The sequence below is a fragment of the Epinephelus moara genome, chromosome 4 (assembly GCF_006386435.1).
Source record: "Epinephelus moara isolate mb chromosome 4, YSFRI_EMoa_1.0, whole genome shotgun sequence".
NCBI classification, from domain to species: domain Eukaryota; kingdom Metazoa; phylum Chordata; class Actinopteri; order Perciformes; family Serranidae; genus Epinephelus; species Epinephelus moara.
The window spans coordinates 22,084,749-22,110,089 of NC_065509.1; the positions used below are offsets into that span (position 1 = coordinate 22,084,749).

The following is a 25,341-nucleotide window of genomic DNA, read 5'->3' on the forward strand; positions in this document are numbered from 1 at the left end:
GGCATCCATTTTCAAGCTCTCTGTGTGTTTGTTTCCTTGCGGACGAGAAAAGGAGGAGCGCACATTTCCGAGAAGGCGTGTCCTTTTCAAAAATGCAAGAGGCGTTGCTTTGTTGCCGGCCGTTTTCGCCGGTGTGTTAAACACACTTTAGAAAGAAGTGTCCCCAGACTATCAGAAGGCGGAGATCTCTGATTGTCTGGTGGCGAGACTATACTGTCTTGACTTGGGACTTGAGTGCAAAGACTTAAGACTTAGTTGTGACTTGAAAAACAATGACTTGGACCCACCTGTACTGTGTGCAAAGAAAGAATTAAAAAGAAAACGAGGCAATTAAGTTGAGATGATGGGAAAACAGTTATCTTTTGATAAAAGACAGTCATGATTTATCTGCTACACTTTTGATTGAAAAACATCAGACAGGTTTTGAATATTATTGTTTCAATGTCTGTTTGAACTTCTCTCAAAGCTCTTGAAGTTGGGATTGTGAAAATGTTTTAGATCTAAAAATTAAGCCACAGGCAATGAATCCCTGATATAACACCTCATACATGCTGATTATATTCCCCACTATGATAACAAATTCAATGTCTTATTAAGCTGGAATGCTGAGGATTCAACAACCTGTCAACCTCCTCTGCTCATCTGAATGCTCATGTGTGACGACCAGGTGAAATGAGGAATAGCGACCCCGGCCAGGACGGCTCCCATCCGCAGCACAGCGAGCGCCATCCATTTCCAAGCGACAGATCATTACAGCTCTGATGGTCGACAGATGGTGATGAATTGGCGCTGATACCGGTGCCGGACAATTTTGGAGGCAGTCAGTTGCACAAACTGCTAGATCACTTTTTCTCAATGATGTAGCTATCCAGTGAGTGTCAAACCCAGACATAAGCATCAGCAGCAGCAGCTCCACTCTCCTCCCACTCCTCAAGTTCACCAGAGATGGGTAAATACCACAGAGATAATCCTTGGGTTTACTGCTTCATGCACAAACAGATGTTTGCTCTGATAGAAACAATCACAATCCACTAAAGACTCTGACTAATATCCAGCATATGGCAGCCTAATAAAGTCTAACAAACTGCATGCCACAATTAGTACAACAAACACAAAACAAGACCTGACTTCTGAGTGTCCCAATGCAAGAAAGAGAAGCTCCAGGGAGATGGTGCTCCTTCATCAACAAACCAGATAATGAAGACATTAATTTATCCTTAAAGCAATGCTGTCATCTAGTGGTGTAAATGTGAATAGGCCAAAGAAAGAATGTAGGTTGCTTCTGTGTAGATCCTCCATCAAAGAGGGAAATATGTCAGACTTACTGTCTTGTACGTAGATACCCAACAAATGCCATCCACATTTGCGTCTTAATTTTTATAATCAGCAGATGTCAAAGTCTACAACCACAACACATATGTAGCATGTGGACAGAAACCTTTTAGTTGAAAATTGTTTTTTTACATCAGATTTTTTGATGTTCTGGGTTTAAACCAAAACCAAATATTCTAAGAGTGAAAAACAAACTGATACATCTCCCTAAATATGACCCACCACATCCACAGAAGGCTCTGCAGTTAATTGCTGTGTTGCGGAGCGACCTATAACCCTTAATAAGCACCACACTATACTTAAACCTAACTCACACTGCAATCTTAGGCTTACACATAACTCACCCTGCATCTCACCCAATAATTTGCATCTGCATCATCAACCTCAACAACAGAGGGTAATTGGATTACTGAGCGGCTTGGGTTGAAACACCCAGCTAGATTTTTTTTTTTTTTTTTTTTTAAAGGCTACAATACCACCAGTCACACTAATTGGACAGCTGACCTTTCTCTGGCTTGAAAGAGCCCACTCAGCAGTTTGAAAGCCACATTGAAGACTCATGGGCTAAAAGGAGGGCTAAACCCTGCTAACCTAGATATACTGAGGGAAACACACAAGTGTAACATTTAGGACACTTGTTGCATCAGAAATAGTGGTGTAGAGTAGGTGGGTGGGTGTTAGAGTTAAGTTTTAAGAAGAATAACATCTAAAAGTAACTTCTGCTGGATTGTTTTTTCTTGAATTGTCATGAGACCATCAACTGCTGAGTATGTCAGAAAACTGAGTCACTACAGACAGTTTATCCTTCAGCCCTCGGATTATCCACCGCTGGTTTTTGAAGGATAAATGTGTCTCCCATTGGACAGTGTTTAAGTCCAATGAGAGCTGAGGTGTTTGCCTTGTCAAAACTAAAGTTATCAGCAGGATTGTGCAAAGCGAGGTCAAACAGTGGACCTAAAAACCCCAGCAGAAGAGATATAGCTTATGTTATTTGATCACAGTGCTTCATTCTATATTTTTCTGGAAGCTAAAACCTTAAGATTTTAATAATGTTCTTTAACAATTAAATAATAGTAATAAACTTTATTTATATAGCACCTTTCATACAAGAAATGCAGCACAAAGTGCTTTCCAATAAGGGCAGTATAAGCACTGAGTGCTTCACATATATATGAAACAAGGCTATTCAATATAAAAGGACATTTAAAACAGTTTAAAACATGGATTAACTGGTTCATAAAATCATAGTGGTAAAACTATAAATTATAAATTCAAGGATGATTTTAAAAGAGTTGCAGCAGCGTGAAGCCTAAATAAAAATGTTAATTGGAATTGGCTTAAACATCCTATCCAGAAAATGTATTTTTACAGAGGAAATGTGCAAGAAAGAAAAGTGAAAGAGCAAGCTGACCACAGTTTATGTGCTTTTCTGATTGAGAACAAGTTTATCTGGCAAACATGTTTCCAAAATGGCCAGCAGATGTCACTCTTCACAGTAAATATATATGAAAAACACATAATAAGTAGACTAATGACACTGACAAGGAAGTCTTTAGCTCAAAATACTAACTCTAATATATAGATAGATTCTTTACTGTGTCTTTACAAGGACATTTGTTGCCACAGTCTGTACACAGCACCCCATAATACACGAGTACATACATTATTCACCGCATCATAACTGTATGCAAGACATACATCCACATTTATACACACACACTTACACACATAGCACTTAAACGCAACTTATAAAGGTAACTGTTAAAGTGAATGTGCTAGTTTTGCTAAAGTATTGGACTCACATCGCACTAACTACAACTCCCATGATCCTCAGTTACAGACTCCCACCCAGCTTCAATGATGTTTTTTGCTTCCGTCCAATATTAGTTTCGGTATTTATGATTGACGTAGTAGCTACGTGCTGTTATTGGTTTCTATGTGGTTTCCAGGAAGTAAACGCCACAATTCAAACCACCTCCCACATGTGAGCCCCGTCGTTAGCACCACGCGCAGCGTGTGGAGGAGAGAGACACCGGTCGGGAAGGCAACGTCACTCCTCGGACCACCGACTCGACGTAGCGCAGCGGACAGATAGCGGAGCGGAGCGGCGTTGTCCGAGGCAGGTACCGTACCGGCTCCATTTATACTGAAATATACTCAACGTCTTAAAAGCTGACAGTTGGTTTCCAGGCGAACAGAGGGGAAAGTAGGTCGTATTAGATAAGAACAGGGTGGACTCTAGGGCCTGGCAGACTGTAGGCCTGATATTCTCCGCGCACTGTACTGAGAGACACAACCCGGGCAGGGTCTTTCCCTCACGGTCAGCCCAGCTGCCAGTACTGGTCAGGTGCCTTAACGGACACCGCGCCACTAGGTTGGAGAGGTATCTATCCCAGCTGGTTAGGACAAATATTTTGCCAGCCTACTAAGACTGTGAATGTCGGTCAATCTCTTAACTCGCCGGTTTAACGCATATGTTTTGCTCTTCATTTTCACGTCTTTTCAGGTGCTGAAGCGATTACAGCAGAAAGATGGCGGACGACCCCAGCGCGGCGGACAGGAACGTGGAGATATGGAAAATCAAGAAGCTGATCAAAAGTTTGGAAGCTGCCCGTGGGTAAGAAATCGATTTGGGCTGTGAGTGGATGTAGCGGCGGGGCCCACCTGTACACGGGCCTGTGGCTTTAGGTGATGGTGTGAATGTTGACCGCCGCAACAGCTGGAGATCGGATAAGTGGGGCCGAATTTGGGAGTGGTTAGCTTAGCATAGCTAACCCCGCTTACCGTAGCTTTTGCTGCTAGCTTGCTAACTGCTAACCGTTAACTGCTGTCGCATTTCGTCTGTCTGGAGGTCGGAACCGTAAAGTTAATATGGAAGAAAATGAGTTTTTGTTAGTCTGTGACATTGCGGAGCATGTTGTCTCGGGTCCTGTAAAGGGTGTAAAAATTGTAACGGTGATGTTAGCTGTGCTGCTAATGAGAACCGCTAACAGACGTCATCTCTGGAAAGAGGCCGCCATGGGTGTCTTTAACAAGAAAGCACGTTGATGAGAGAGGAAGGCCGGCTAGCTTACAGTTGGTACTACCATATGCTAGACTATTTCCACAACGTCAAATGGCGTTAGCCTGGCCGTTTTACATGTAGAATATATGGCAGCTTATTAATTCCCCCAAGAGTCAACTAAGTTATCGTATGGCAGACGGGCTGCTTAGCGTTACACTAACACTGTACTGGCTACAAAATGGTCAGTTGTATAGAAATCAGTTGCTCGCCGGCAGGGCCATCGTGGCCTGCTTGAATGATCAAACACGACATGTGAAATGTGGGTGTTGCTATACTGGCTTGTAGCTTGCTCTGCGACAGCTTGCCGTCTAGTGTTGCGCAGAATCTGCTGTCCTGTGCTCCACCGCCTGCCATGTCACACACAGTTGACCGTTTGCCCTATATTCATCCAGCTGCTGCTACCTGCCCGTGTGTTTGTGTGTGTGTGCAGTGTCAGCCTGTACTGGTATGCTTTGTCTTTTGACTGGCAGTGGATGGTGAGAGAGTGTGGAGTAGTGGAAGTGAAACAGTCCTCAGCTTCAAGGGCAGATATTGTATATTGTGTAACTGAAAGCCCACCCTGTTTGTCCCTCAACCTCTCAGACCTTGACAAGGTGATTATTTTGCAAGGGAAGGTTGTGTTTACAAAATGAGATGAGAGTAAGAGGCTGTGTTATCTTGAAGGTAATAAAATAAACAGGTCAAAGTTGATTACAGTTATAGCACCTATCACGCAGTTGTCCTTTTGACATAGATATGAATCACATTGTCACAGCGTTAAGTTATTAGACACTGCATCCTATAGCATCTTGTCTGAATGTATGCCTCAGTGTTTATGTAAGCACTGACATTAAATGCTCTCTTGTCTTTCTAGTAATGGCACCAGTATGATCTCACTGATCATCCCTCCCAAGGACCAGATATCTAGAGTGGCCAAGATGTTGGCTGATGAGTTTGGCACTGCTTCCAACATTAAGAGTCGAGTCAACCGGCTCTCTGTGCTCGGGGCCATCACCTCTGTACAGCAAAGACTAAAACTCTACAACAAGGGTATGTGTTGCTGTGAAAATCCAAGTATAACCCTGCTGACTTCAATGTGGGACTTTGTTTTTCCAGGGGCAGCTATCAGGACGCCTTCAGACAAAAATAACCTCATGTTCCCACTAAAGGCCAGAGCTAGCGTTTGATTAACATTTAGTCAGATGTTACTGATGCAAATATATTATTTCAGTGGCTTTGACAATAGCGGCAGGTTTCTAAACACAAATAGGTTGTCAGTTACAGTAGGTCTAGACTGAAGTGGACATCATATAAATGTAATTGTACAACTTCTTTGTCAGCATGTAGGTTTTTTTTAGATTTTACTGGCAGTGTGTATGGTGTATTATTCACCTCCCTCCAGCTTTCAACCAGCTAATAAATGAGAGGGTAATGTTTAACTAGCACATAGTGTTGTGGTTATAGCTTTGAATTGTAAAGTAGGCCACTATAAGCACAGGACAAGTGTGTATTACCCAGCGTTACAATGTCAGAGCATACTTCACATCATAATAGAAAAACACTCCAAGGAAAACACTTTGGACATTTTGTCACAGTACTGTGCGACCTTTCAAAACTTACAACATGTGCAGTCACATGTTTGAGAAAGCTTGATGACGCTGGCCTCCCTTCCAGAAACAGTACATTGTTTATCTATTTGTACAAAAACCTGATGTTCATCTAATCTTTTGGCCTCTGACATTTCTCTCTTGCCAGTGCCACCCAACGGTTTGGTCGTGTACTGTGGCACCATTGTGACAGAGGAAGGCAAGGAGAAGAAAGTCAATATCGACTTTGAGCCTTTTAAGCCAATCAACACCTCCCTGTACCTCTGCGACAACAAGTTCCACACCGAGGTGAGAGCTTTTGCTTGGTTTCTGTGTCTGCATACAATATTTTTCATGTACAGACATATACTTCTCTTAGTGTCTTTTGCACTTGCTGTCTGACACATTCTCATCATCCATCCTCCTACCACTCTCCCCTAACACAGGCATTGACAGCCCTGCTCTCTGACGACAGTAAGTTTGGCTTTATTGTGATCGACGGTAGTGGGGCGCTGTTTGGCACACTGCAGGGCAACACCAGAGAGGTGCTGCACAAGTTCACTGTGGACCTACCCAAGAAGCACGGTACTGACCCACAATACTCACACAACACTGAACTTTTGATATTTTCACCGCATGGATCATTAGAGCATTGATTAAATATTACCCAGCATTCATTTGTCTCTCTTTTCCTGTAAAGATTCGTTCTAAAGACTGTCTCTTATTCTGTATGTTTCTGACAGGCAGAGGAGGGCAGTCTGCTCTGCGTTTTGCTCGTCTGAGAATGGAGAAGAGACACAACTATGTGAGAAAGGTGGCTGAGACGGCTGTCCAGCTCTTTGTGTCCAATGACAAAGTTAATGTGGCAGGAATGGTCTTGGCTGGTTCTGCCGACTTCAAGACCGAGCTCAGCCAGTCGGACATGTTCGACCCAGTAAGTGTGTGTCTGTTCTGAAGCGTGTCCGCAGGTCCTTTTTAAAAAGTCTTAAAATGTCTTGAATTCAGCATTGTTAGTATTAGGCTTTAAATAGTCTGATAGTTTCAATTTGTGAGGTCATAATTGTCACAAACATTTTATCGTATTTCATTTATTTTTCATTTCTTTTTGTTAAAATTAGTCAAGCTCTCCTGCATGAAAGTCCACATCTCAAAGTTACAAATCTTTAAAACTAATGGTGTCTTTTTACTTTATACTTGCACTTACCTGTTGGCAAAATATAGATTAGCCTAACTCACATTAATAACCGTATTTCCACATAACACCTACCTCTTCGCAGGACCGTAAATATACCACTAAGCTTTATACTTAACTGCAATTCTTGAATAAGAAAGTTCAGTCTGAAACTTGGTTAAAACTATTTCAAAAATGTCTTAAAAAACATTAAATTCAAGTGTCTGATACCCGTAGACGCCCTGGTTCTGATAAAAGTCAATGACAATTAAGTATTTACTACAAACAAAAAAGATACATACTCTTGCTATACAACAGACTAAATAAATATTATAAATACTCTCATAAAAACATGATATACTTTTCATTTAGTGTAAAGAATTATAGTTTGTGCACCCTGTAGGTAAAGGACTGTTTGCCAAATTCTCACTGTGTGCTTCGCAAATACAGTGGGTTAACTGTGTTTCTCTCACTTGCAGCAGTTTATTCTAAATGCTAAGAGGTCTCATAAACTTTGTATATACTGTATTCTGCCATACCATAATGAAGAGTACGTCTCTCAACCCTGTTTTAAAACCCTCTTTCATTGAAACAGCATTTACACTGCGTCATTTAGTGCAATCTGCAATTTGCTCGTCTGTGGGTTGACTTACACCACAATACACTGTTATTATATTAGTAATCTTTACTTGAATTATTAAGCAATAATAAACGATATTGTAAAGAGCAACATATTAAGTACAAAGTATATTGGATAAAGGACGGAGTATTTACATGATGAACAACTAAAATGTTTGAAAATGATCCCAGACTCTACTGGGAGGTCATGGCAGCAGTTCTTAAGGCGCACTAACCCCTGAGGAAAGGTGGTCTTAACATTGGTAACTGTTGATTGAGCTTCCCACAGATATCCTGCTCCCCACAGATATCCTGCCACAGCTCTGGTGGAAACAAAACCAGCAGCATGTGTCATTATTGTCAGCATATTTCTTTTGATAGCCTTTACCATATCTCTCATGTTAGGGACTCAGGGATTTAGCTCTCAAGCTGCCGAGTTTGATATGCTTCTGATCATATCACTTGTGTGCCTGCGTGCGGGTATCTCTTCAGTGTGTTTAACCCATATGTGTGTTTGTTTTCCACAGAGGTTACAGGCCAAGGTTTTGAAGCTGGTGGACATCTCCTATGGAGGAGAAAATGGTTTCAACCAGGCTATTGAGCTCTCAGCAGAGGTCCTCTCTAATGTCAAGTTCATCCAGGAGAAGAAGCTCATAGGTGGGTTGTCTTAGTGACACACTGGAACAGCTTTGTTTGGACGTCTCCAGTGACAGCTAAAGTAAACAAAGGTTTTTGTTGTGGTTGAGATTTTCTTAATGGTTGTCCCTCTCTACAGGGCGGTACTTTGATGAGATCAGCCAGGACACGGGGAAGTACTGCTTTGGTGTAGAGGACACACTCAAAGCCCTGGAGATGGGAGCAGTGGAGATCCTCATAGTCTACGAGAACTTAGACACCATGCGCTACATTCTACGTGTACATGGGGCCGAGAGCAACGGAGCAGAGAACGGTACACAAATATCACATCTACCTTTGCTGAGAAACAAGGAACATACTGAGATGCAATATTATGCTATGATGCTGTAATTTCAATGTCCGTCCTTTGGTTTTCAGATGAGAAGACTTTGTACTTGACGCCAGAGCAAGAGAAAGACAAGTCCCACTTCACAGACAAGGAGGTGAGCGCTGCAAAGAAAGGGCAAATCCCTGTGATCTAAGTTAGACCCATTACCCATCATGCCACGTGTCCCTGACTCTGATTTTGTTTCTAGACGGGGCAGGAACATGAGCTGATCGAGAGCATGCCACTGCTGGAGTGGTTTGCTAACAACTACAAGAAATTTGGAGCCACGCTGGAGATAGTCACAGACAAGAGCCAGGAAGGATCCCAGTTCGTCAAGGGCTTTGGAGGCATCGGGGGTGAGGATGCTGTTGTTTAAGCCACTGTGTATTTTAGGTTTTCACCATGCTGAATTGACCGTGGACGAAATATAAAGAGTACCTTAGAAAAGTTTTCCTTTTTATCTGCCCCCTATTTATCTTTGCAACCTGGAATAGTGTAGTAAACAAGACTCTGTTATCAGCCACATAACAGCTTTTGTCACAATAAAAACAAGAGCTGCTTTTCAGGAAAGCTGCTCTACCTACATTTATTTTATGCTGAGATCAGCTGCAATTAAGACATTGATAGCCAGGGCTACATGATTACAAGAATGTCACAGGCTAATAATAATCATTGGCTTAACTCCATGAACTCAAGACTATAACCTATACTTACTAGGTTATGGCTGTGACTAATTCACTGTAAAAGACGCCATGTCAGACCATTAGGAAATAACTGTTTACATATACAGCAGTGTAAAATAACAGACTCCTGCGCTTTAACTAAATCCGCTACTTGTTACTGGGCCACTTGATATAGATTCTGATACAGTAGAGGGGACAGACTGTCCCAGTTCAGTTCTCTTCTCTTTTTTTCTTTGATTCACTTTCCTCCTGTCCTTTGGCCACCCTCTCTGAGTTTTCCTCAGGAGACATGATGAACAAGGCACAGTGAAGACAAATTTAAAGCACCCCAATTTATTGAGCTGTATTTGCACTGTATGTTGTTGTCCTCTTCCTTGAAGTCAGGTAAGCACTAGTAATTCCCTGTGTGATCAGTAAAGTTTCACATTATCCTTCATATTCCAAGTGTTTGAATGTTGTTTCAAACATTTGTTTATTCTAAAGAGTGTGTGTTAGTTCATTTTATTTGATATGGGCATCACACTAGCATTAGAGCTGTAACATAAATTTATCTACAAGGACCAAATACAGTGTGTTTAGTGTTTGTAGTGAAATAAACACCTGTCCACAGGAGGCTTTTTTAACTTCAGATAAAAAAGAAAAAGTACATCCACAGATAAATCCACAAAATACAGTTTTGTTGACAATGTTGTTTCTCTTTTAGCCATGACTCAGTACCTCTATTAAAAATCTAAAATTGTGTTGAATTTTCACTGCAGTTGGTAGACACGTCCCATGGTTTTGCTTCTTTAACAGAAAAGACTGTTCCTCCAAATGAGAGTTTGTGTAGGGCTGGATATTGGTACTCAATACCGTTAAGGTATTGACCAAAATAATTTGATCCTTCGATCACTGCAAGCATTTTTTATTTATTGCGATGTGTGATTGGACCCCTACTGCAGTAGCTACAACCATACAGACTGTGGTGTGATGAAGCTGACTGCCACGTATTTGATGGAGGTGGCAATGCAGCACGCTGAGATGCCACCAAAACATTTGAAAGTGTTGCTATAGTACAAGCCTGTGACATCTGATAAAAATAAATGCATACGATGTGGAAAGATTATACGCAGCCTTAATATGCGATACTTACTGTTAATTGAGGCCTGTGTGAGATTCATATTGCCAAACACTCTGTCATAACTGGACATCAGTGGCATAATATGTCAGTTTTCCAAAAATAATTAACCTGGATTCCTGTTACAGGTAAGGCCTTTTTATACTGATATGTGATTGTCCTGTAGATATGAGTATGATAGAGACTTTGATCATCCAAAAGCTTTGAATCCCTTCTTTATGAACAGGTGTGATGCATTACATTTTAGCAGGACAGTTGTGGAATCATTGTGGGTTTAAAATGTTGAGCAGGTGATAGCATGTCAAATGAATGTAATGGTAGTACATTTTTTTTTGAAGAAATGAATTAGTTCCCTGTACAGTTTCTCCTCAGCCTAAAAGTAAATTTGATGTTTTTTTAATTCCGTAAGTACTACTTAAAAAAAAAAGAGGATTTCACAAATTCATGCTTTTTAGATACAAATACTCCCACTCCCATAGCTAAGAGGGATTAGTTTATCCTAATACAAATTCTTCCTTTAATGCTGCCACGATCTAACCAAACATGACATAAGCTGGCCAGCCATCATATTACCCTTGTTAACCTATCATCTCTGTGTTCCTCAGGCATCTTGCGGTACAGGGTGGATTTCCAGGGCATGGAGTACCAAGGAGAGGACGATGAGTTCTTTGATTTGGATGACTACTAGGTAGTCGGGGACTGATATTGGGAGAAAAAAAGAAAAGCAAAGGAATGAATGAAGAAATAAGGAAAGAAAAATGCCACCTCTCTTGCAGCAAGTGAGAGGTGCGACCGTGTTGACCATATATATGACAGACACACCTTCCAATTTACCTGTTGCATACACAAACTTGCGCATACATTTCATCTGTACACACGACAAAAAGCATCACACAGGCTGAAGAGGAGTGAGATTTTCTTTCATCCAGAGAGGGAGAAAGCCCTTCCTGAATAAATCCCTGCCTTAGAGTGCTGGTTCCTTCCCCTAGTTGGATTGGACTCGACTCATTTTCTTTTTCTTTTTTTTTCCTCCTCCCCTCCATTTTGAATGAACACAACAGCAAGTTCCCAGATTCCTCGCTGTCCCCGACCCGGTCTGAAGATGAACTTTGGACTCACTCCTCACATATAGAAAATATATTTTCCTTTCTTGCCTCAACATGTCCCTACCTTCTCTCTCTTTCTCTCTCTCTCTGTCTTCTCCCCTCTATGCTTTCTCTCTTCTTCTTTTTTCTTTTTTTTTTTTTTTGCATTTCATTTTTTTACTGGTAACTGCTGCTGTTGTATTTTATGAGAGTGGGGGATTTTTTTTACCTGGGTTTCTGTAGAGAAAGGGGGACAAAGTATTAAATTTGAACTGCTGAAAACCATTGCTACCTCCTCATCTGCTGTGGTCTCAATCCTGTGCCGGAAAGGCGGACCTTTTCTCTGCTTTTCTGACTTTAAATGAATATATATATATATATATATTGTTGTAGTGCTGTGTGAGTGATAAGTATGCATGACCACTTTTGGGGGATTCTGTTGTGTAATTAGTTCCTCAGGATCCACCTCCACATGTTGAAATTTAATTAATTTTTAATTGCAGAAAGCTAAGGTATCAGATCTCTTGGTATTCATTAGCATCATTAGCATAAGGTGACGTGTTCAGATAAATTCTCGTATTTTTAAGAATCTGAACCCCAATTAGAAGATTACACTTATGTGATTGCATTTGTAAATGTCATCAAAAATCCATTCAGAATCTGAATTTATCAATGTATTTCTGCTGATACAGTTTTAAATGTGATGTTAGTCATCTAGAAAATTACAGCTGGCATTTGCTTGCCTCTTTTAAGGAAATAAGCTAAAAGATACACTCAAGTTTTCATTCATAACGCTTTGTAAAGAAATGCTGATGACAGAACTGCCCAAGGAGTTGTTAAAGAATGGCCTTGTTAAATACACCAAACACTCATCCATTCTTCAAAAAATGAGTCACAGCAATTCACAGGACAAACTACTGAAGTAAAAGTGCATTACAGGAGCTTGCTTTGATGAATACTGAGTAGAGTGTTGAGGAAATAAAACATCCTACATATTACAACCATAAAACACGTCCTGCGAAGTTCACATTACAGTTCTGAGACACTGGGATGTGAGTAATTCAAATATCAACACTTAATTGACCGTCAAACATACTCCTTTAATGCCAGTGGGATTCACAGGAAAGCATGAGCAGAGGTGAACTGAGGTAAAGGATGAAGGGAACTGAGGTAGTGCCTGAGTGCCAGCTTTACTCTCTGGATTACATTGTTTAAAGGCACACAGGTCTTCCTACATCAATCCATTTTCACACAGTTCCACATTTTACTCATCAGTTAACCCTTAAACTCATCTGCTTTTACAAACGGCTCCTGTTGTGACTATTATGTCTGTTTTATCCCTCTCCTTATTCACTGTAATGTGAATAATATTTTAACCATGCAGCATCCTTTGTGGATTTACTAAAATATGCAGTTGGATGTAAATGTACTAAAACAACCCAGACCTCTTATTAAAACTGATCATTTTTATCACAAAGCTTTATGAACACATAACCTTAAATCCTTGCAGCACAACTTATGTTGCTGTTTTATGCAGCGTGGTTTAAATTACTATTTCCTTTAATCACACATGACATTAAAATAGCCAACATCCTGCAGCATCTCATAGCAAAGCTATGCGGATGATTGATTTTGCCTTAGTGTATTCCTCTTCAGGATAGCAACAGCATCTTCATCCATTTGCCCTTTTGTTTGGGGGAGTCACCGGGGAAGCCTTGGTAGCACGGTGAGCCAATCAATAAAAAGCAAACCTGCGAAGTCACGCCCCTTTTGACAAAATCCGTCCAATCAGCGGGCCCTATCGCCGTATGGGCGTCACCATCCCCCCACCCACCCTTTTGACACTGCCCTACCAAAGCTGTGTGGTTGAGCGAAGTGAATGACGTCTCTGCATTTGCGGGCCGCCGACGCAGGGCTGGGTTTCCATTTTCAGAGCGAGTTTCGGGGGGGATCGTCAACATGGAGCCGGAGATGGAGGACAAAACGTTGGAACTGATGGTAAGATTCGTTTTGTTATGGCATCCTGAACACCCGAAGTGATCAGTATGTCTCTTTATATTGGTGGAAGCGCCGAGGCTCGATTCGACGGCAGGAATGGGCTGAAGCGGCTTGTCGGGAGAGGTGGAGGAGAAAGGAGGGGGGACCAGAAAACAGAGGGAGGGCCTGAAATTATCGATACATTTCGCTAAGAATGCTCCGCATACTGGTCGGATTAATAACCGAAACCTTGACTTCAACATCTGGTAAATGTAAATCATATGTTGTTTTGGATACAACTGGCAAACAGAGGGGAAATTAAAAGGTTGATGTTCAGTCGTCGGCCGAAGACAGCCGAGGATTCTCGGGGTAGCGTTCACTGCGGTGACGCTGCGCCACTTTAACTGGGCCCTGTCTGATACTTAGCCATCCAGCTAACACAGGCTAGAAGGCGATGAACTACGTAAATTTACGGGTATGTTATATTATGTAGTTTATGTCAAGGCAGCCTACATGATAACAGATGTGTTGAGCTGTCAAATGGATTCCTCGATACAACGGAATGCTGCTTAAATCTCTATATCGTGCTGGTTCTCTGTTTATATTTTCGAAGTGCGTAGAAGGAAGTGTATAGCTTTTTCATTCACATAGCGTTACCACGATTAGCGAGGTAGCAATTAGCTTAATAGCTAGCATGCTAAAAGTGCTAGGGTTACTTGACAGTCGTTATCGTACCAAAACAGTAAACTGGTCAGGTCGGTAAAAGCTCGTTTGATAACCAGAAACACGAACTGTCTATTTAACATGGCTTTCCTTTATTGACGTTCAGATTTGGTCAACAGGTAATCGTCTTTTTGTGGAATGATTAGCTATCTTGAAAAGCTAGCCAGGCTAGGCTAACGTTAGCTCAGTAATAGCTAACATTAACATTACAGGGGTCAAAGTGGTTTCAAGGAAGACGCCAATTAAGACAAGGTATTGTTTTGTTAATGAACTTAAACGTGGATAGTTTCCATTCCTCTGGCAGGTGTTTATTATAATTTTTGGATCACCGCACAGCTCTCAGTGTCTGTAAGTTACCAAACAAATCAACTGTATTGTCATAAGTTACTCGCTATTGACATAGCCAGGTAGGCCTACAAAGTAAAATCTTCGATTGTACAGTAGATAAGATGGACCAGACGTGTCCTGTGTAACAGAACCGTGGCTGAGTGAAGAGTGTGTTATACTTTTGCTAAAGCGAAGTGTCTACAGTTATCATAGATGTTTATAGACCATAAATAACCATCCTTGAGAGGAATTAAATGTTAGTTTAGAGACAAATTAGTATTGGAGATAGCCACTAGATCAAACACTAACCAGACGTCAGGAACGTGTTTAAAAAGTTTAAAAAAAAAAAAAAAATTTAAACCACAATTAAAATTACTGTGTAGACAGAACAATTAATACAAAGCAATAGCAACACTGCTTTCCAAATCTTTCTGTGATTGTTCAGGCTTTATTTTGGTCCCTGAGAGAAGATAAATAATAATAATAATAATGACTGAAAACAGAACTTTACCCAGGTGCTTACTCAGTTAAGAGATTAGAAAAGAAAAGATCAGAAAAGAGATTAATAGTTTTGACAAAGTATGGACAGCACATACTGTGTGTAGCCAATGGACTTAATGCATTTATACATCTTGATCACACATATTAAAATGGAGGGAAATATACATTTTTTGCAGGGGACTGTAATCCTACAGGCCTACAAAAATGAAATTTGTCTGGGTTGTGTCTGTGTATTTATTTTGATTTTATTTTTGTCCCAGTGTTATTCACTAACCACTCATGAGAGTGGGGATGGCAGAACAGTGGGTGGGGTTTCTGTCAAAACCAGTGGCAATAATTGACAATTACTCCCATTGCCCCTCCCTCTCCTCTACCTATCCCCACCCAGTTCATGTCTAATAATGCTTCTGTGTGTATGTTTATCAGTCTGTATCTTGTGTGTGAAGGAGTGTGTGTTCCTGCGCTCACTGTGCCAATGTGTGTGTAGCTCTAATACTGGTTTTTCCCCTCACTATCCCCCACCTCCTCCCCTTCTTCTTCTCTCCTCACCTTTTGATGGTTACACACCCACCTCCTCTCAATTTCCAAACCAAACCTTTTTGTTTATTTGTTTATTTTTTCATTTTACCTTTATATTCTTAACACTTTTTACACACTCCGCCTGTCCCGTTCCTCACCAACTCCTCACCACTTCCATCCATCTATACATTCATTGATCCATCCATCCATTCACTCACCTCCTTTGGTTTCCTCCTCCCAACTTCCCTCATCAACCCCCCTCCTCTTTTCCTTTACTTCCCATCTCTGGTCTCTCGCTCTTCCCTTTCTCTTCCTCCCTCACCCTGTCCACTTCGTTCTCCTTCTCCCTTCCTCCCTTCCTCTCTCTCTTTCACACAGTGCTCTGTGCCTCGCTCTCTCTGGCTGGGCTGCTCCTCGGTGGCTGAGAGTTTGTGTGCACTCAGGTGCCTGCAGAGCATCCCCTCCACCCGGGCTCACAACCAGGTTCTGCCTCTCTCCTCTTAATTCTGCTGCTCCTCCTCCTCTCCCTTCCCTTCCTCCCTCGCCATCTCCACACCCTTCACTTTTCTTCGCCCACTCCACATGACTCCTCATACCACCTTGGTGCAGACAGCACCCACTCACCCCCTCACCCTCCTACCTCCTCACCTTCCGTTGTCCTTTCCTCCCTGTTGGAAGCACACTGCTCTCAGGTTCTTCTCTGGTGCATCCTCAAACTCTCTCTGCTTGAAACAAAATTGTAGCTTTATAAACTGTAATTGACTTCCTTATAATCATGTCAAATCACAGTTCTTGCATCTAAATTAGGTCCCGGAAAACTTAAAGTCAAACAGTGATTATGCCATGTAATGAAAACTGAAGACTTTTACAATCAGTTTGAATACTAGACTGTTTCCTACGAAATTTGGCATGAGTGGAAGCAGGATGCAGGGCGTACCAGAGAATAACCCCGCACTGAGGAGTAACATTTTCTCCCCTTCTACCTGGAGGTGTGAGGGCCGAGGTGGGGGGTCTTCCTTCAAGCTCTGAGAGGCTACATGCTTGCTTGCCTGCCTGCCTGGCCAAACCTGGTCTGTCTGTTTTTTATTTCTCCTTCCTCCTTCTCTCCTTCTGCTCTGCATGTTCATCAACACCAGCAAGCCCATTCTGGCTTCTTGTCCTGTCTGCTTTGGTCTTGGTACCTGACCGTTTGTTTGTTTGTGTGGTTGTGTTACTGCCAACCACTGATATGTTCTTTGTTGAATTTGCTCTCCACATGTAGCAGCATCTCCAAGTTAGATGGTTAATTACACCGAGCAAAACCTGGAATGGCTCTTGAGGGGGTTCTGGGTTTTACTTAGAAAATCCAGATCGTTAGCAATCCAGTGTCTAAGATAGGCCCCAGGTTCAGCCCGCCAATGGCAACTCTTCAACCTCTGGAGAAGCACTAACAGATAGGCTATGAAAATAAATAATCAGACAGGCCTCTATTTTAGCTTTTTCACCAGCAAAGCTGTTTTCAAAGAGTGTGACCTTGGCTCAGTCATCACCTACACTGATATGTGATAGCATTGACCCTCTCCCAGGTAGAAGGCTTTGCCTGTCCCATTTCCCCAAATTAGTTTGTGGTATCTGTGAACAGAAAATATACATTGTATAGAAAAAAAAATAGAAGTCAAGTTGCAGATAATAGCAATTATACATTAGTCCTTTTTTGGTGTTTTCCTATGTAGTGATGCTATGGCAAGGTTGTGCTGTTCCTGCTCATTTCCGGAGAGCTTGCAGTGTATCCTTTAAAGAGTTTTCGTAGCTGAGTGTGTGTTTTACAGTGTGCAAACGTGTTGGTTTAGAGTGGTCTCCAACATTAATAATTTGGTGTATCTTCAGTCAGAGCTAAAACTACAATGCTCCCTATGAGGATTAGCAGGTCTACATGTTGGTTTTGTATATATATATGTAATGATAAATGTAAGGTTATGACATTGCTGCCAGACTGTTCATGACTCCCAAAGCAGTGTTTATGCTATAAAGAACCTGTTATGTGTTTATTATTAGATTTTATTCTTCGTTAAGTGTTTAGAGCCAGGCTAAATGGTCAGCCTCTCACTCCATTACTGTCAATAGGTGATTTGTGCCATAGCCCTGTTGTTATTAAAATGACTCAAGGCTCTGTAGCTTGTTTGCAATGCACTTGTAAGATACTTAAGACATGGTAGAAATGGGTGGGATCCGGTAACCTCTCAGTTTTCTTCTCTATCCTGTGTATGTACTGTAAGACCACTATCTGATTTTAGTTTCATTACAGTCATGCCCGAGCTGCTGCCAGTGACATACCCAAGATGCTGCAGTTTAATTTCCTGTCCAGACTACTTAGCCCACATCACAGACAAGCAAGCAAATAGATTCCTTTTGTTGCAGTGCTCAGTTTTTTTTCACTCCATATGTGTGTGTATGCACGGGTGTTTGTGCGTGCACGCCTCAGAAGTCATGATGGTTCCCTTCCTTGGCTGTGTTTGTGGCACTCTCGTGTCCAGCGCTGTCCACACCGCTGCCCTGGCTCTCACAGTGCCTTTAACACAGATGCAAAGACAATAAAACGCTAACCCGCAACTTCTCTTTGTTTTGTTCTTTTGTTACAGAACACGTCAGGGATGGAGTCACAGAACCTCGTGGACGACCTGTCGCCAAAGAAGAACACAGTTCTCAAGGTGTGTGTGTGTGTGTGCGCTGTTGGTGTATACAGGCTTCAGTATCATTGAAAATATGAAAAACTACAATTTTAACAATGTTTGAAACAATTTCTCCAGGATTTACAGCCACTCAGCATTAGGAAAATAGCGATAAAGCTGACTCAGACATGCACAGTATATGTATTAGTTCATATATTTATATTTACTTTACTTTGGTCTTAAAGAGCTGCAGTGGGCCAAACCCTCACTGTACTACCATTCAACAACTTAACTGTTAATTTCTTCCCTACTGCGATTGCCGACAGCTGTCTGCTCTGACCAACACTCTGTCTCTTGCTTGACCACGTGGTGCTACTCACTGAGCTATCGTTAAAGGAGCTACGCTACTCTCATCACACGAGTCGTCATTTAAACCCGGTCGTTATGTTTTTCTCCAATTAGAATGAATGTTCTTTTGCGTTTTGCTCATGTTAGATGAATTGATACCATTTCATCTATTAAGTAAAGAAGCCTGCCTGTGTCTCTCTGCGCATGACGTGTCTACTCCCACAACGACAGATCTAGGCAGAGCAAAGGGAAGTCTTGGAGAGTAGAGCAGACATAGGAACATTGCTCGCCTGGTTCGATTGGGCAGCTGACTGATTGTATTAACTAGCCCAGTGTTACTTTTTACTGGCCCCGGGCAATCGAGCAATCCTTATGGTTGGACCCTGCCTATTGTTGAGGGCTTTATCTGATTGGTCAGAGAGTTAACAGCATGGCAAGCATTAAACAAAATGGTGCCTACACACAGAAGGTAGATTATTGCGTTGCTACTACAATTTAAGTGCAGTATTACAGTGTTTCGTTATGACGAAGAAACAACTGCAGCCCTAATTCTCAGTATACTGTGACATCAGAATTGTATTTTTTCCTTTCACCTTTATTCAAGTAAAAACCTCACACTGATGTTGACATTTATTTTAAAGCATTGTTTTTCCTACTCCCACACATACACCCACACCATCGCGAGCTTCGAGTGGTTTAACGAGCTTTAACCCTCAGCAATGAAAATTGATTTTTAACTTAGTCCATTGTGCAACATGAAGAGACTCCTGTTGATGTTGTTCACAGACTGTTATAAGGATGGAAAAAAAGACTTGGAAAGTAATTGAGGTGATATTGTTTTATTCTGTTGTTACAAGTAGATCTGAATTCAAGTGTTTTTTTGTTTTTTTTTAATTTACAGCTTAGTAATGGTCCTGTTGTGGGGTCCCGCAAGCGTCCGTCAGAGGGTAACTACGAGAAGGAGAAGGAACACTGCATCGCCCTGTTTGACCAGTGGTCAGAGGCCGACCAGGTGGAGTTTGTCGAGCGCCTGATCTCCCGTATGTGCCACTACCAGCACGGCCACATCAACTCCTACCTCAAACCCATGCTGCAGAGGGACTTCATCACTGCGCTGCCAGGTACAAATACAGATAGAAATGCAACGTTTAGTAGCATTGACGACAATGTGACTGTACGGTTAGGCACATGTAAGACTCATCACTCTCAGGTTTTATGAAATTGGATTTGAATTATGTCCATGCATCCACTTTTGTATGATTGATTTTCTTCATCTGATCTTCAAGGCATTTTTAATATTCGAACTAAATACCTATAAACATGGATAACAGTTAAAAATAATGAACCCTAGGCACCGATAAACTGACCAGATGAAATCCTATTCATTTTGCAACAAACACTCCACTCAGCCTTTTTCTTCCTCTCTTTAGCCCAAGGCTTGGATCACATAGCGGAGAACATCCTGTCTTTCCTGGATGCACGCTCGCTGTGCTCGGCAGAGCTGGTGTGTAAGGAGTGGCAGAGGGTCATCTCTGAGGGTATGCTGTGGAAGAAGCTCATTGAACGCATGGTCCGCACGGACCCGCTCTGGAAAGGCCTGTCTGAGAGACACCAGTGGTGAGAATAGACCTAGACCTACTACACACACACACATAACGGGCTGGCTATTGTTCTTTTGTTTTACAATAAGATCTAAAACTGGCCAACACTCTGGCAGAAATTAAAAGGATGCTCTCTGTGGATAAAGTTAAACCACTTGTTTTTAGTGTGCTTGTTAGTCTTTTGTTTTTTTGCCAGTAGATTTAGGAAAAAAAGGAAAGGTATAGAAGGAGGAAGTAAGTTTATACTCCGGTGCATACAAAGCAGCTGTCATTCTTATATTTGTCTTTCCCTAGGGAGAAATATCTGTTCAAGAACCGCACATCAGAAGTCCCACCCAACTCCTACTATCACTCCCTTTATCCCAAGATCATCCAAGACATAGAGGTAAGAGACAGTGAAATGGGTTTCAGTATAATGTGAACACTGTTTTCATTTACTTATTAATATAAAAATATTTTCTTTCCTTGTTAAAAATGCCACTTGCACAGAATTTATTATAGTGTGTCGAAAACCCTGGAAAGCATGAATGGGTTCATATTAGGGCTGGCACGATGCCAGATTTTCACTACATGGTTATCTTGGCCAAAGTTCACAATTACAATATTATTATGATATCTATATTTAAAACATTAAAATAATTCTATCAGTCATATTCATCTTTAACTTAGTTTATTGTATGTTGTGTCTTTTTTTGCAAATGAATGTTACTCAAAATACAAAACATGAGAATAGGGAGATGGAGAGAGAGTCTGTAATCACCACTGTACAAAAACGTACAAAAAGAGCAATCACAGTTAAGGGATAGTGACAAGGCAACCAGATGGAGTTGGGTAAGGGAGACAAAGCGAGAATGTTAGGAAGCGGAAGTGATTTGAGAGGCTCTGGATTATTTACATGATATTATCACATGTATATTATTAACACAATATCAGCATTTCACTTTTAAATATCACGGTTATCGTCAATACTGGTTTATTATGACACCCCTAGTTCATATGGACTCATTTGAACCACTTTCCATCTGGCTACATTACATCTTTAACTGTCCTCCTCTAATAATATTACATGACATGATATTTGCCTCCATCTTCTCTCTCTGTTCAGCTACATTGCTTCTCTTTCTCTCCTTGGTTGCCTGTTGTGTTCATCTTTCTCATTGTTTCTCCCTCCTTTCTCCAGACTATTGAGGCAAATTGGCGATGTGGCAGACACAACTTGCAGAGGATTCAGTGTCGCTCAGAAAATAGTAAAGGGGTCTACTGTCTCCAGTACGACGATGACAAGATCATCAGTGGCCTTAGGGACAATTCCATCAAGGTACGTGTGTGTAATCATAAAGGTCAGTCTGAGGTCTGTGATAGTGAATGAATTTGCCCACTTTATTATTTTTGCCACTGTGCCGGTCACATATTCTTCATATAACCTCTTAGGGATCTGTCTAGTCAACATGTTATCAGGGACTTTAGTGGACAAATTAGGAAAAGGGTGTTTGTTTAATTATATGAGGTATAATTTCTTTATGTTCTAATGCCAAATCTCTCCTGTCATTGTTGTCTATGTGGACCTGGGACCTGTATATCACCTTTCTAGTCTTCAGACTACTCCAAGCGCTTTACCTAAATATCACATTCACCCATTGACAAACATATTCACACATGGGTGGCTGAGGCTACCATACAAGGTGCCACCTGCTACTCAGCTTAAACACACCCACACACCAATATAACAGCCATTGGGAGCATTTTAGGGTTCAGTATCTTGCTCAAGGATACTTCAACATGCAGACTGGAGGAGCCGGGGATCGAGCCACTGATCTTCCGATTGGTGGACGACCCACTGTAACTCCTGAGCCACAGCCGCCCATGATGGATGGTAGATGAACGGGCAATGCACCGACGGCTCGTGGACACAGAAACTCATTGACTAGGATTACAGCTGGTAGCACCTAGGGATGTGGCCAAAATCTTCAATCATGGTATATGTAATTTTATATCATGATAATGGTATACATCACAGTACAGTAGTTTGTATGTTGTATTTGTTTTCCTCTTTTATTTTAGTTTTTGGAACCCTAATGCAAACAAAAAACAACTGCTTCACATGAGACAACACTTTGAACAATTTAAAACAAAAGACACAAAACAGTAAAAGTAAAATTATTTTTTAAGCTTTAAGGTTCCTGAGAACAGTCATTTAAAGTGTTTCAGGTTTCTGCGTTTACAACCTCACTCTCCTCCATGTCTGCCCAAATCATGTTGCAAGGCAGCTGGCGAGAATCACAAGATCACGTGAGAATCCAGCCCTGCCTGCCTGCGAGGACGGAGTCACAGAGAATGAAATGAGAGCCACACCTTCTGAGTTGACTTAAAAAAATATAGCTCCTGGCATCTGTGCTTGACACATGCAGTGCACCTGCGCCAGCATGCCTAAAGATAACCAAATACGGTTGAGTTGTTTTGATGCAGGGGATGCTAGCCATATTTACTTGTTGTTCCAATTTCCACTCTTAAATAATAATAGCATAAGTTGAGTTCCTTGGCCAATGTCCCAGCTAAATTGACATTAGCATTAGCCTCTGATGGTTCCATTTACTTTCTGCTAAGATAATATTAGCAAGGCTAACACTGTTGTAACATAATAAAACAATTTGCTTTTGGATTAGTTTTGGAACCTGAGACAACTTCATGAGACAACAGTGTAGATAGTGCAGCAAACACTCACAGGAGGTTAAGTTTATACAGCAGTGTCATTATTACAAAATTGTGTGAGTAAATGCAAGATGGGAGCCAGTGTTTACGATAATTAATTTTTTTTAAGTTCCTTGAACTGAACTCTTAACATTACTTTTGTAGCAGTAACATTACATTAATTGGGATGAGTTTCCCCTTAAATCTTCATGCTAAGATAAACTGCAAATCCACATTTAAAGCTGATCTTGCACACCCCTGGACATCCTTTGGTGGTTTCGTTTAAAAAAAAAATCAGTATTTTCCCGCCAGTGCCTGCTGCAGAGGGGCTTAGAACTATGGCGGCTGATGCATAAACTTTAATGGCCCTATCCAGAGCCAGTATTTGGTGTGTCCATTCTGGGCTACTCTAAAAACATGGCGGTGCAACATGGCAATCTCTGTAAATGGGAAACTGCTGTCTATGTGTATTTAAACGGCTAATTCTAGGGTCGTAGAAACACAGTATTTTTTATTTTCAGGTGATTGTACATAAAAGAAAACATACTTACCATATTATATTCCATTTCTGCTAAAATATCCCCCTAAAATCTACACACTGGACCTGTAAGTGGTATATATATTGGACTTTTACATGGTTGGAAGAAGGTTGGTTAGAAGTTTAAGTCCCATCTTTCCTGTTGCCCCTGCTGTCCCAAAGCACCAGCAGCCAGAGTGTTGGCTCTGAGAAACACATGCATGCTGTGTGTGGTTGTTTTCTTCCTACCTGGGTTTGTGTAGTTATGAATTGAATCTTTTCTTCCGGCTCAGTATGGCTTATCATCTTATTGTCTATGGCGCTGAGCTAACCCAGCAGACACTGAGACAGAACACAAGTGAATTATAGGATAAAAGGGCTCAGCTCCAGACCCGTTGTGTGTTCCACTTATCTGTCTGGCCTGGGAGAAGAGGAAAAGATGATGAAGAGAAGGGGAGGATGGAGGGAGGAGAAGAGTGGATTTGTCTTCTTATTGTTCTGGAGGAGGATGAGCTTGAAAGGGCTCTTACGTACACACTCAGAGCTCAGCACAGCAGTGGGGAAATGGGGCATGAACACTGCTGTGAGAATAGGCCATTCTTAGCATGACCCAAATCTGCAACCTTTTCACAACCACTTATTATTCTTTTTTCTCTTTGTCCTCCTCTATCTCCCTCTGCTTCTTCATCCTCTTCCTACTCCTGTGCTTTCTTCTGATAGATCTGGGATAAGCAGTCTCTGGAATGTCTGAAGATACTGACCGGTCACACAGGCTCAGTGTTGTGTCTGCAGTATGATGAGAGAGTCATCGTCACCGGGTCTTCTGATTCAACTGTCAGGTACGACACACATCTTGTCACAGAAAGAACACACTGTGTTTTGGAGTACGACCAGCAAGTAGTAACACTTCTGCTGAGTGTTAATTAGACTGGACGTTTTGATGAGTTGCAGGGATTTACTGCTCCACTGTGCTCAGATCAAATGAAAGTTATTTATCTTAAGTTCCCAACCTATTTTCAGTTTGAACATAATGTACATCCTTGGTTAAATTTGGCAACATGAGGCAAAAAGTAGATGGGCATTTATAGCTACTTTATTTATGAAACTAAAATTGCACTACTATGCTAAAGTCTGCATGACACGCTCAGAGTTTACATTAGCTGGTATATGCCGGCTTTTGGACGGTATCATGTGGAGTTGTCCAACAGATTAAAACATCAATGGCCAAAATGTTTGGTGCCAAATAATTAAATTCATTAATAGCATATTAAATAGCCTACTATTGTGTCCCCTATAAGATGTGTTGCGAAGACAAAACAGATTTTTGGATATTAATTACCAACGTATCTATTTATCCACGAAGCCGTACAGAGTGCATCCTTGCCTCTAAAGAGCATACGCCACATCCGTGGCGTTTATGGCCTTCCTCAGCATGCTCGATATAGCTGGGTGATGGCATCACAGATTATGTTCTCCATGAAGACCTCCAACACACCACGGGTCCCCTGCTAGAGCAGACCATGGATACGCTTCACTCCAGCATGGTGAGCCAGACAATAGCAGGCTTGGTGGTTCACACCAGAGCATGTGAGCGGAGCGGGAGCGGGGAGCGGGAGGATTTTGTGTTGAGCGAGGAGCGGCTATTTTTTTAAAAGGTGGAGTGGAGCCTTATCTCTCACTCCAATTTCGCTCCAGTCGCTCATGCCCCACCCAGAATGCATCTTTGCACCTGCGCACACCCACACTACTTTCTTTCAAAACTATGGAGTTTACTGTGTACTTCAGAAAAGAAACTGAGAAGAGAAGCAGCGGTACCTTGGAGAACGGTCCCTAACTGCGGGGAGAGGCGAGAGG

General features: G+C 41.6%; 2 protein-coding genes across 2 annotated transcripts in view; both read left to right on the forward strand.

Moving 5' to 3' along the window:
- Nucleotides 1-3,298: 3,298 nt before the first annotated feature.
- Nucleotides 3,299-11,923, forward strand: etf1a (eukaryotic translation termination factor 1a). The gene is made up of 11 exons (XM_050042077.1): nucleotides 3,299-3,455; nucleotides 3,839-3,949; nucleotides 5,250-5,425; nucleotides 6,131-6,270; nucleotides 6,408-6,546; nucleotides 6,705-6,895; nucleotides 8,278-8,407; nucleotides 8,526-8,699; nucleotides 8,804-8,868; nucleotides 8,962-9,109; nucleotides 11,159-11,923. The coding sequence occupies exons 2-11, from the start codon at nucleotides 3,864-3,866 to the stop codon at nucleotides 11,239-11,241; spliced, it is 1,332 nt and encodes a 443-aa protein (XP_049898034.1). The 5' UTR covers nucleotides 3,299-3,455; nucleotides 3,839-3,863; the 3' UTR covers nucleotides 11,242-11,923.
- Nucleotides 11,924-13,495: 1,572 nt separating this feature from the next.
- fbxw11a (F-box and WD repeat domain containing 11a) overlaps nucleotides 13,496-25,341 on the forward strand; it is a 19,933-nt gene continuing 8,087 nt past the window's right edge. Inside the window, exons 1-7 of the mRNA XM_050041988.1 lie at nucleotides 13,496-13,636; nucleotides 18,304-18,372; nucleotides 19,583-19,802; nucleotides 20,112-20,298; nucleotides 20,577-20,667; nucleotides 21,463-21,600; nucleotides 24,208-24,326. Of these exons, the coding sequence (XP_049897945.1) occupies nucleotides 13,598-13,636; nucleotides 18,304-18,372; nucleotides 19,583-19,802; nucleotides 20,112-20,298; nucleotides 20,577-20,667; nucleotides 21,463-21,600; nucleotides 24,208-24,326 (863 nt within the window). The 5' untranslated portion in view covers nucleotides 13,496-13,597. The remainder of the gene's footprint in view (nucleotides 13,637-18,303; nucleotides 18,373-19,582; nucleotides 19,803-20,111; nucleotides 20,299-20,576; nucleotides 20,668-21,462; nucleotides 21,601-24,207; nucleotides 24,327-25,341) is intronic.

Coding starts and splice junctions, on each gene's coding strand:
- etf1a (XM_050042077.1), top strand. CDS start 3,864: ATGGCGGACGACCCCAGCGCGGCGGACAGGAACGTGGAGATATGGAAA. Junction 6,547..6,704: donor GGACCTACCCAAGAAGCACG/GTACTGACCCAC, acceptor TGTTTCTGACAG/GCAGAGGAGGGCAGTCTGCT. Junction 8,408..8,525: donor CCAGGAGAAGAAGCTCATAG/GTGGGTTGTCTT, acceptor CCCTCTCTACAG/GGCGGTACTTTGATGAGATC.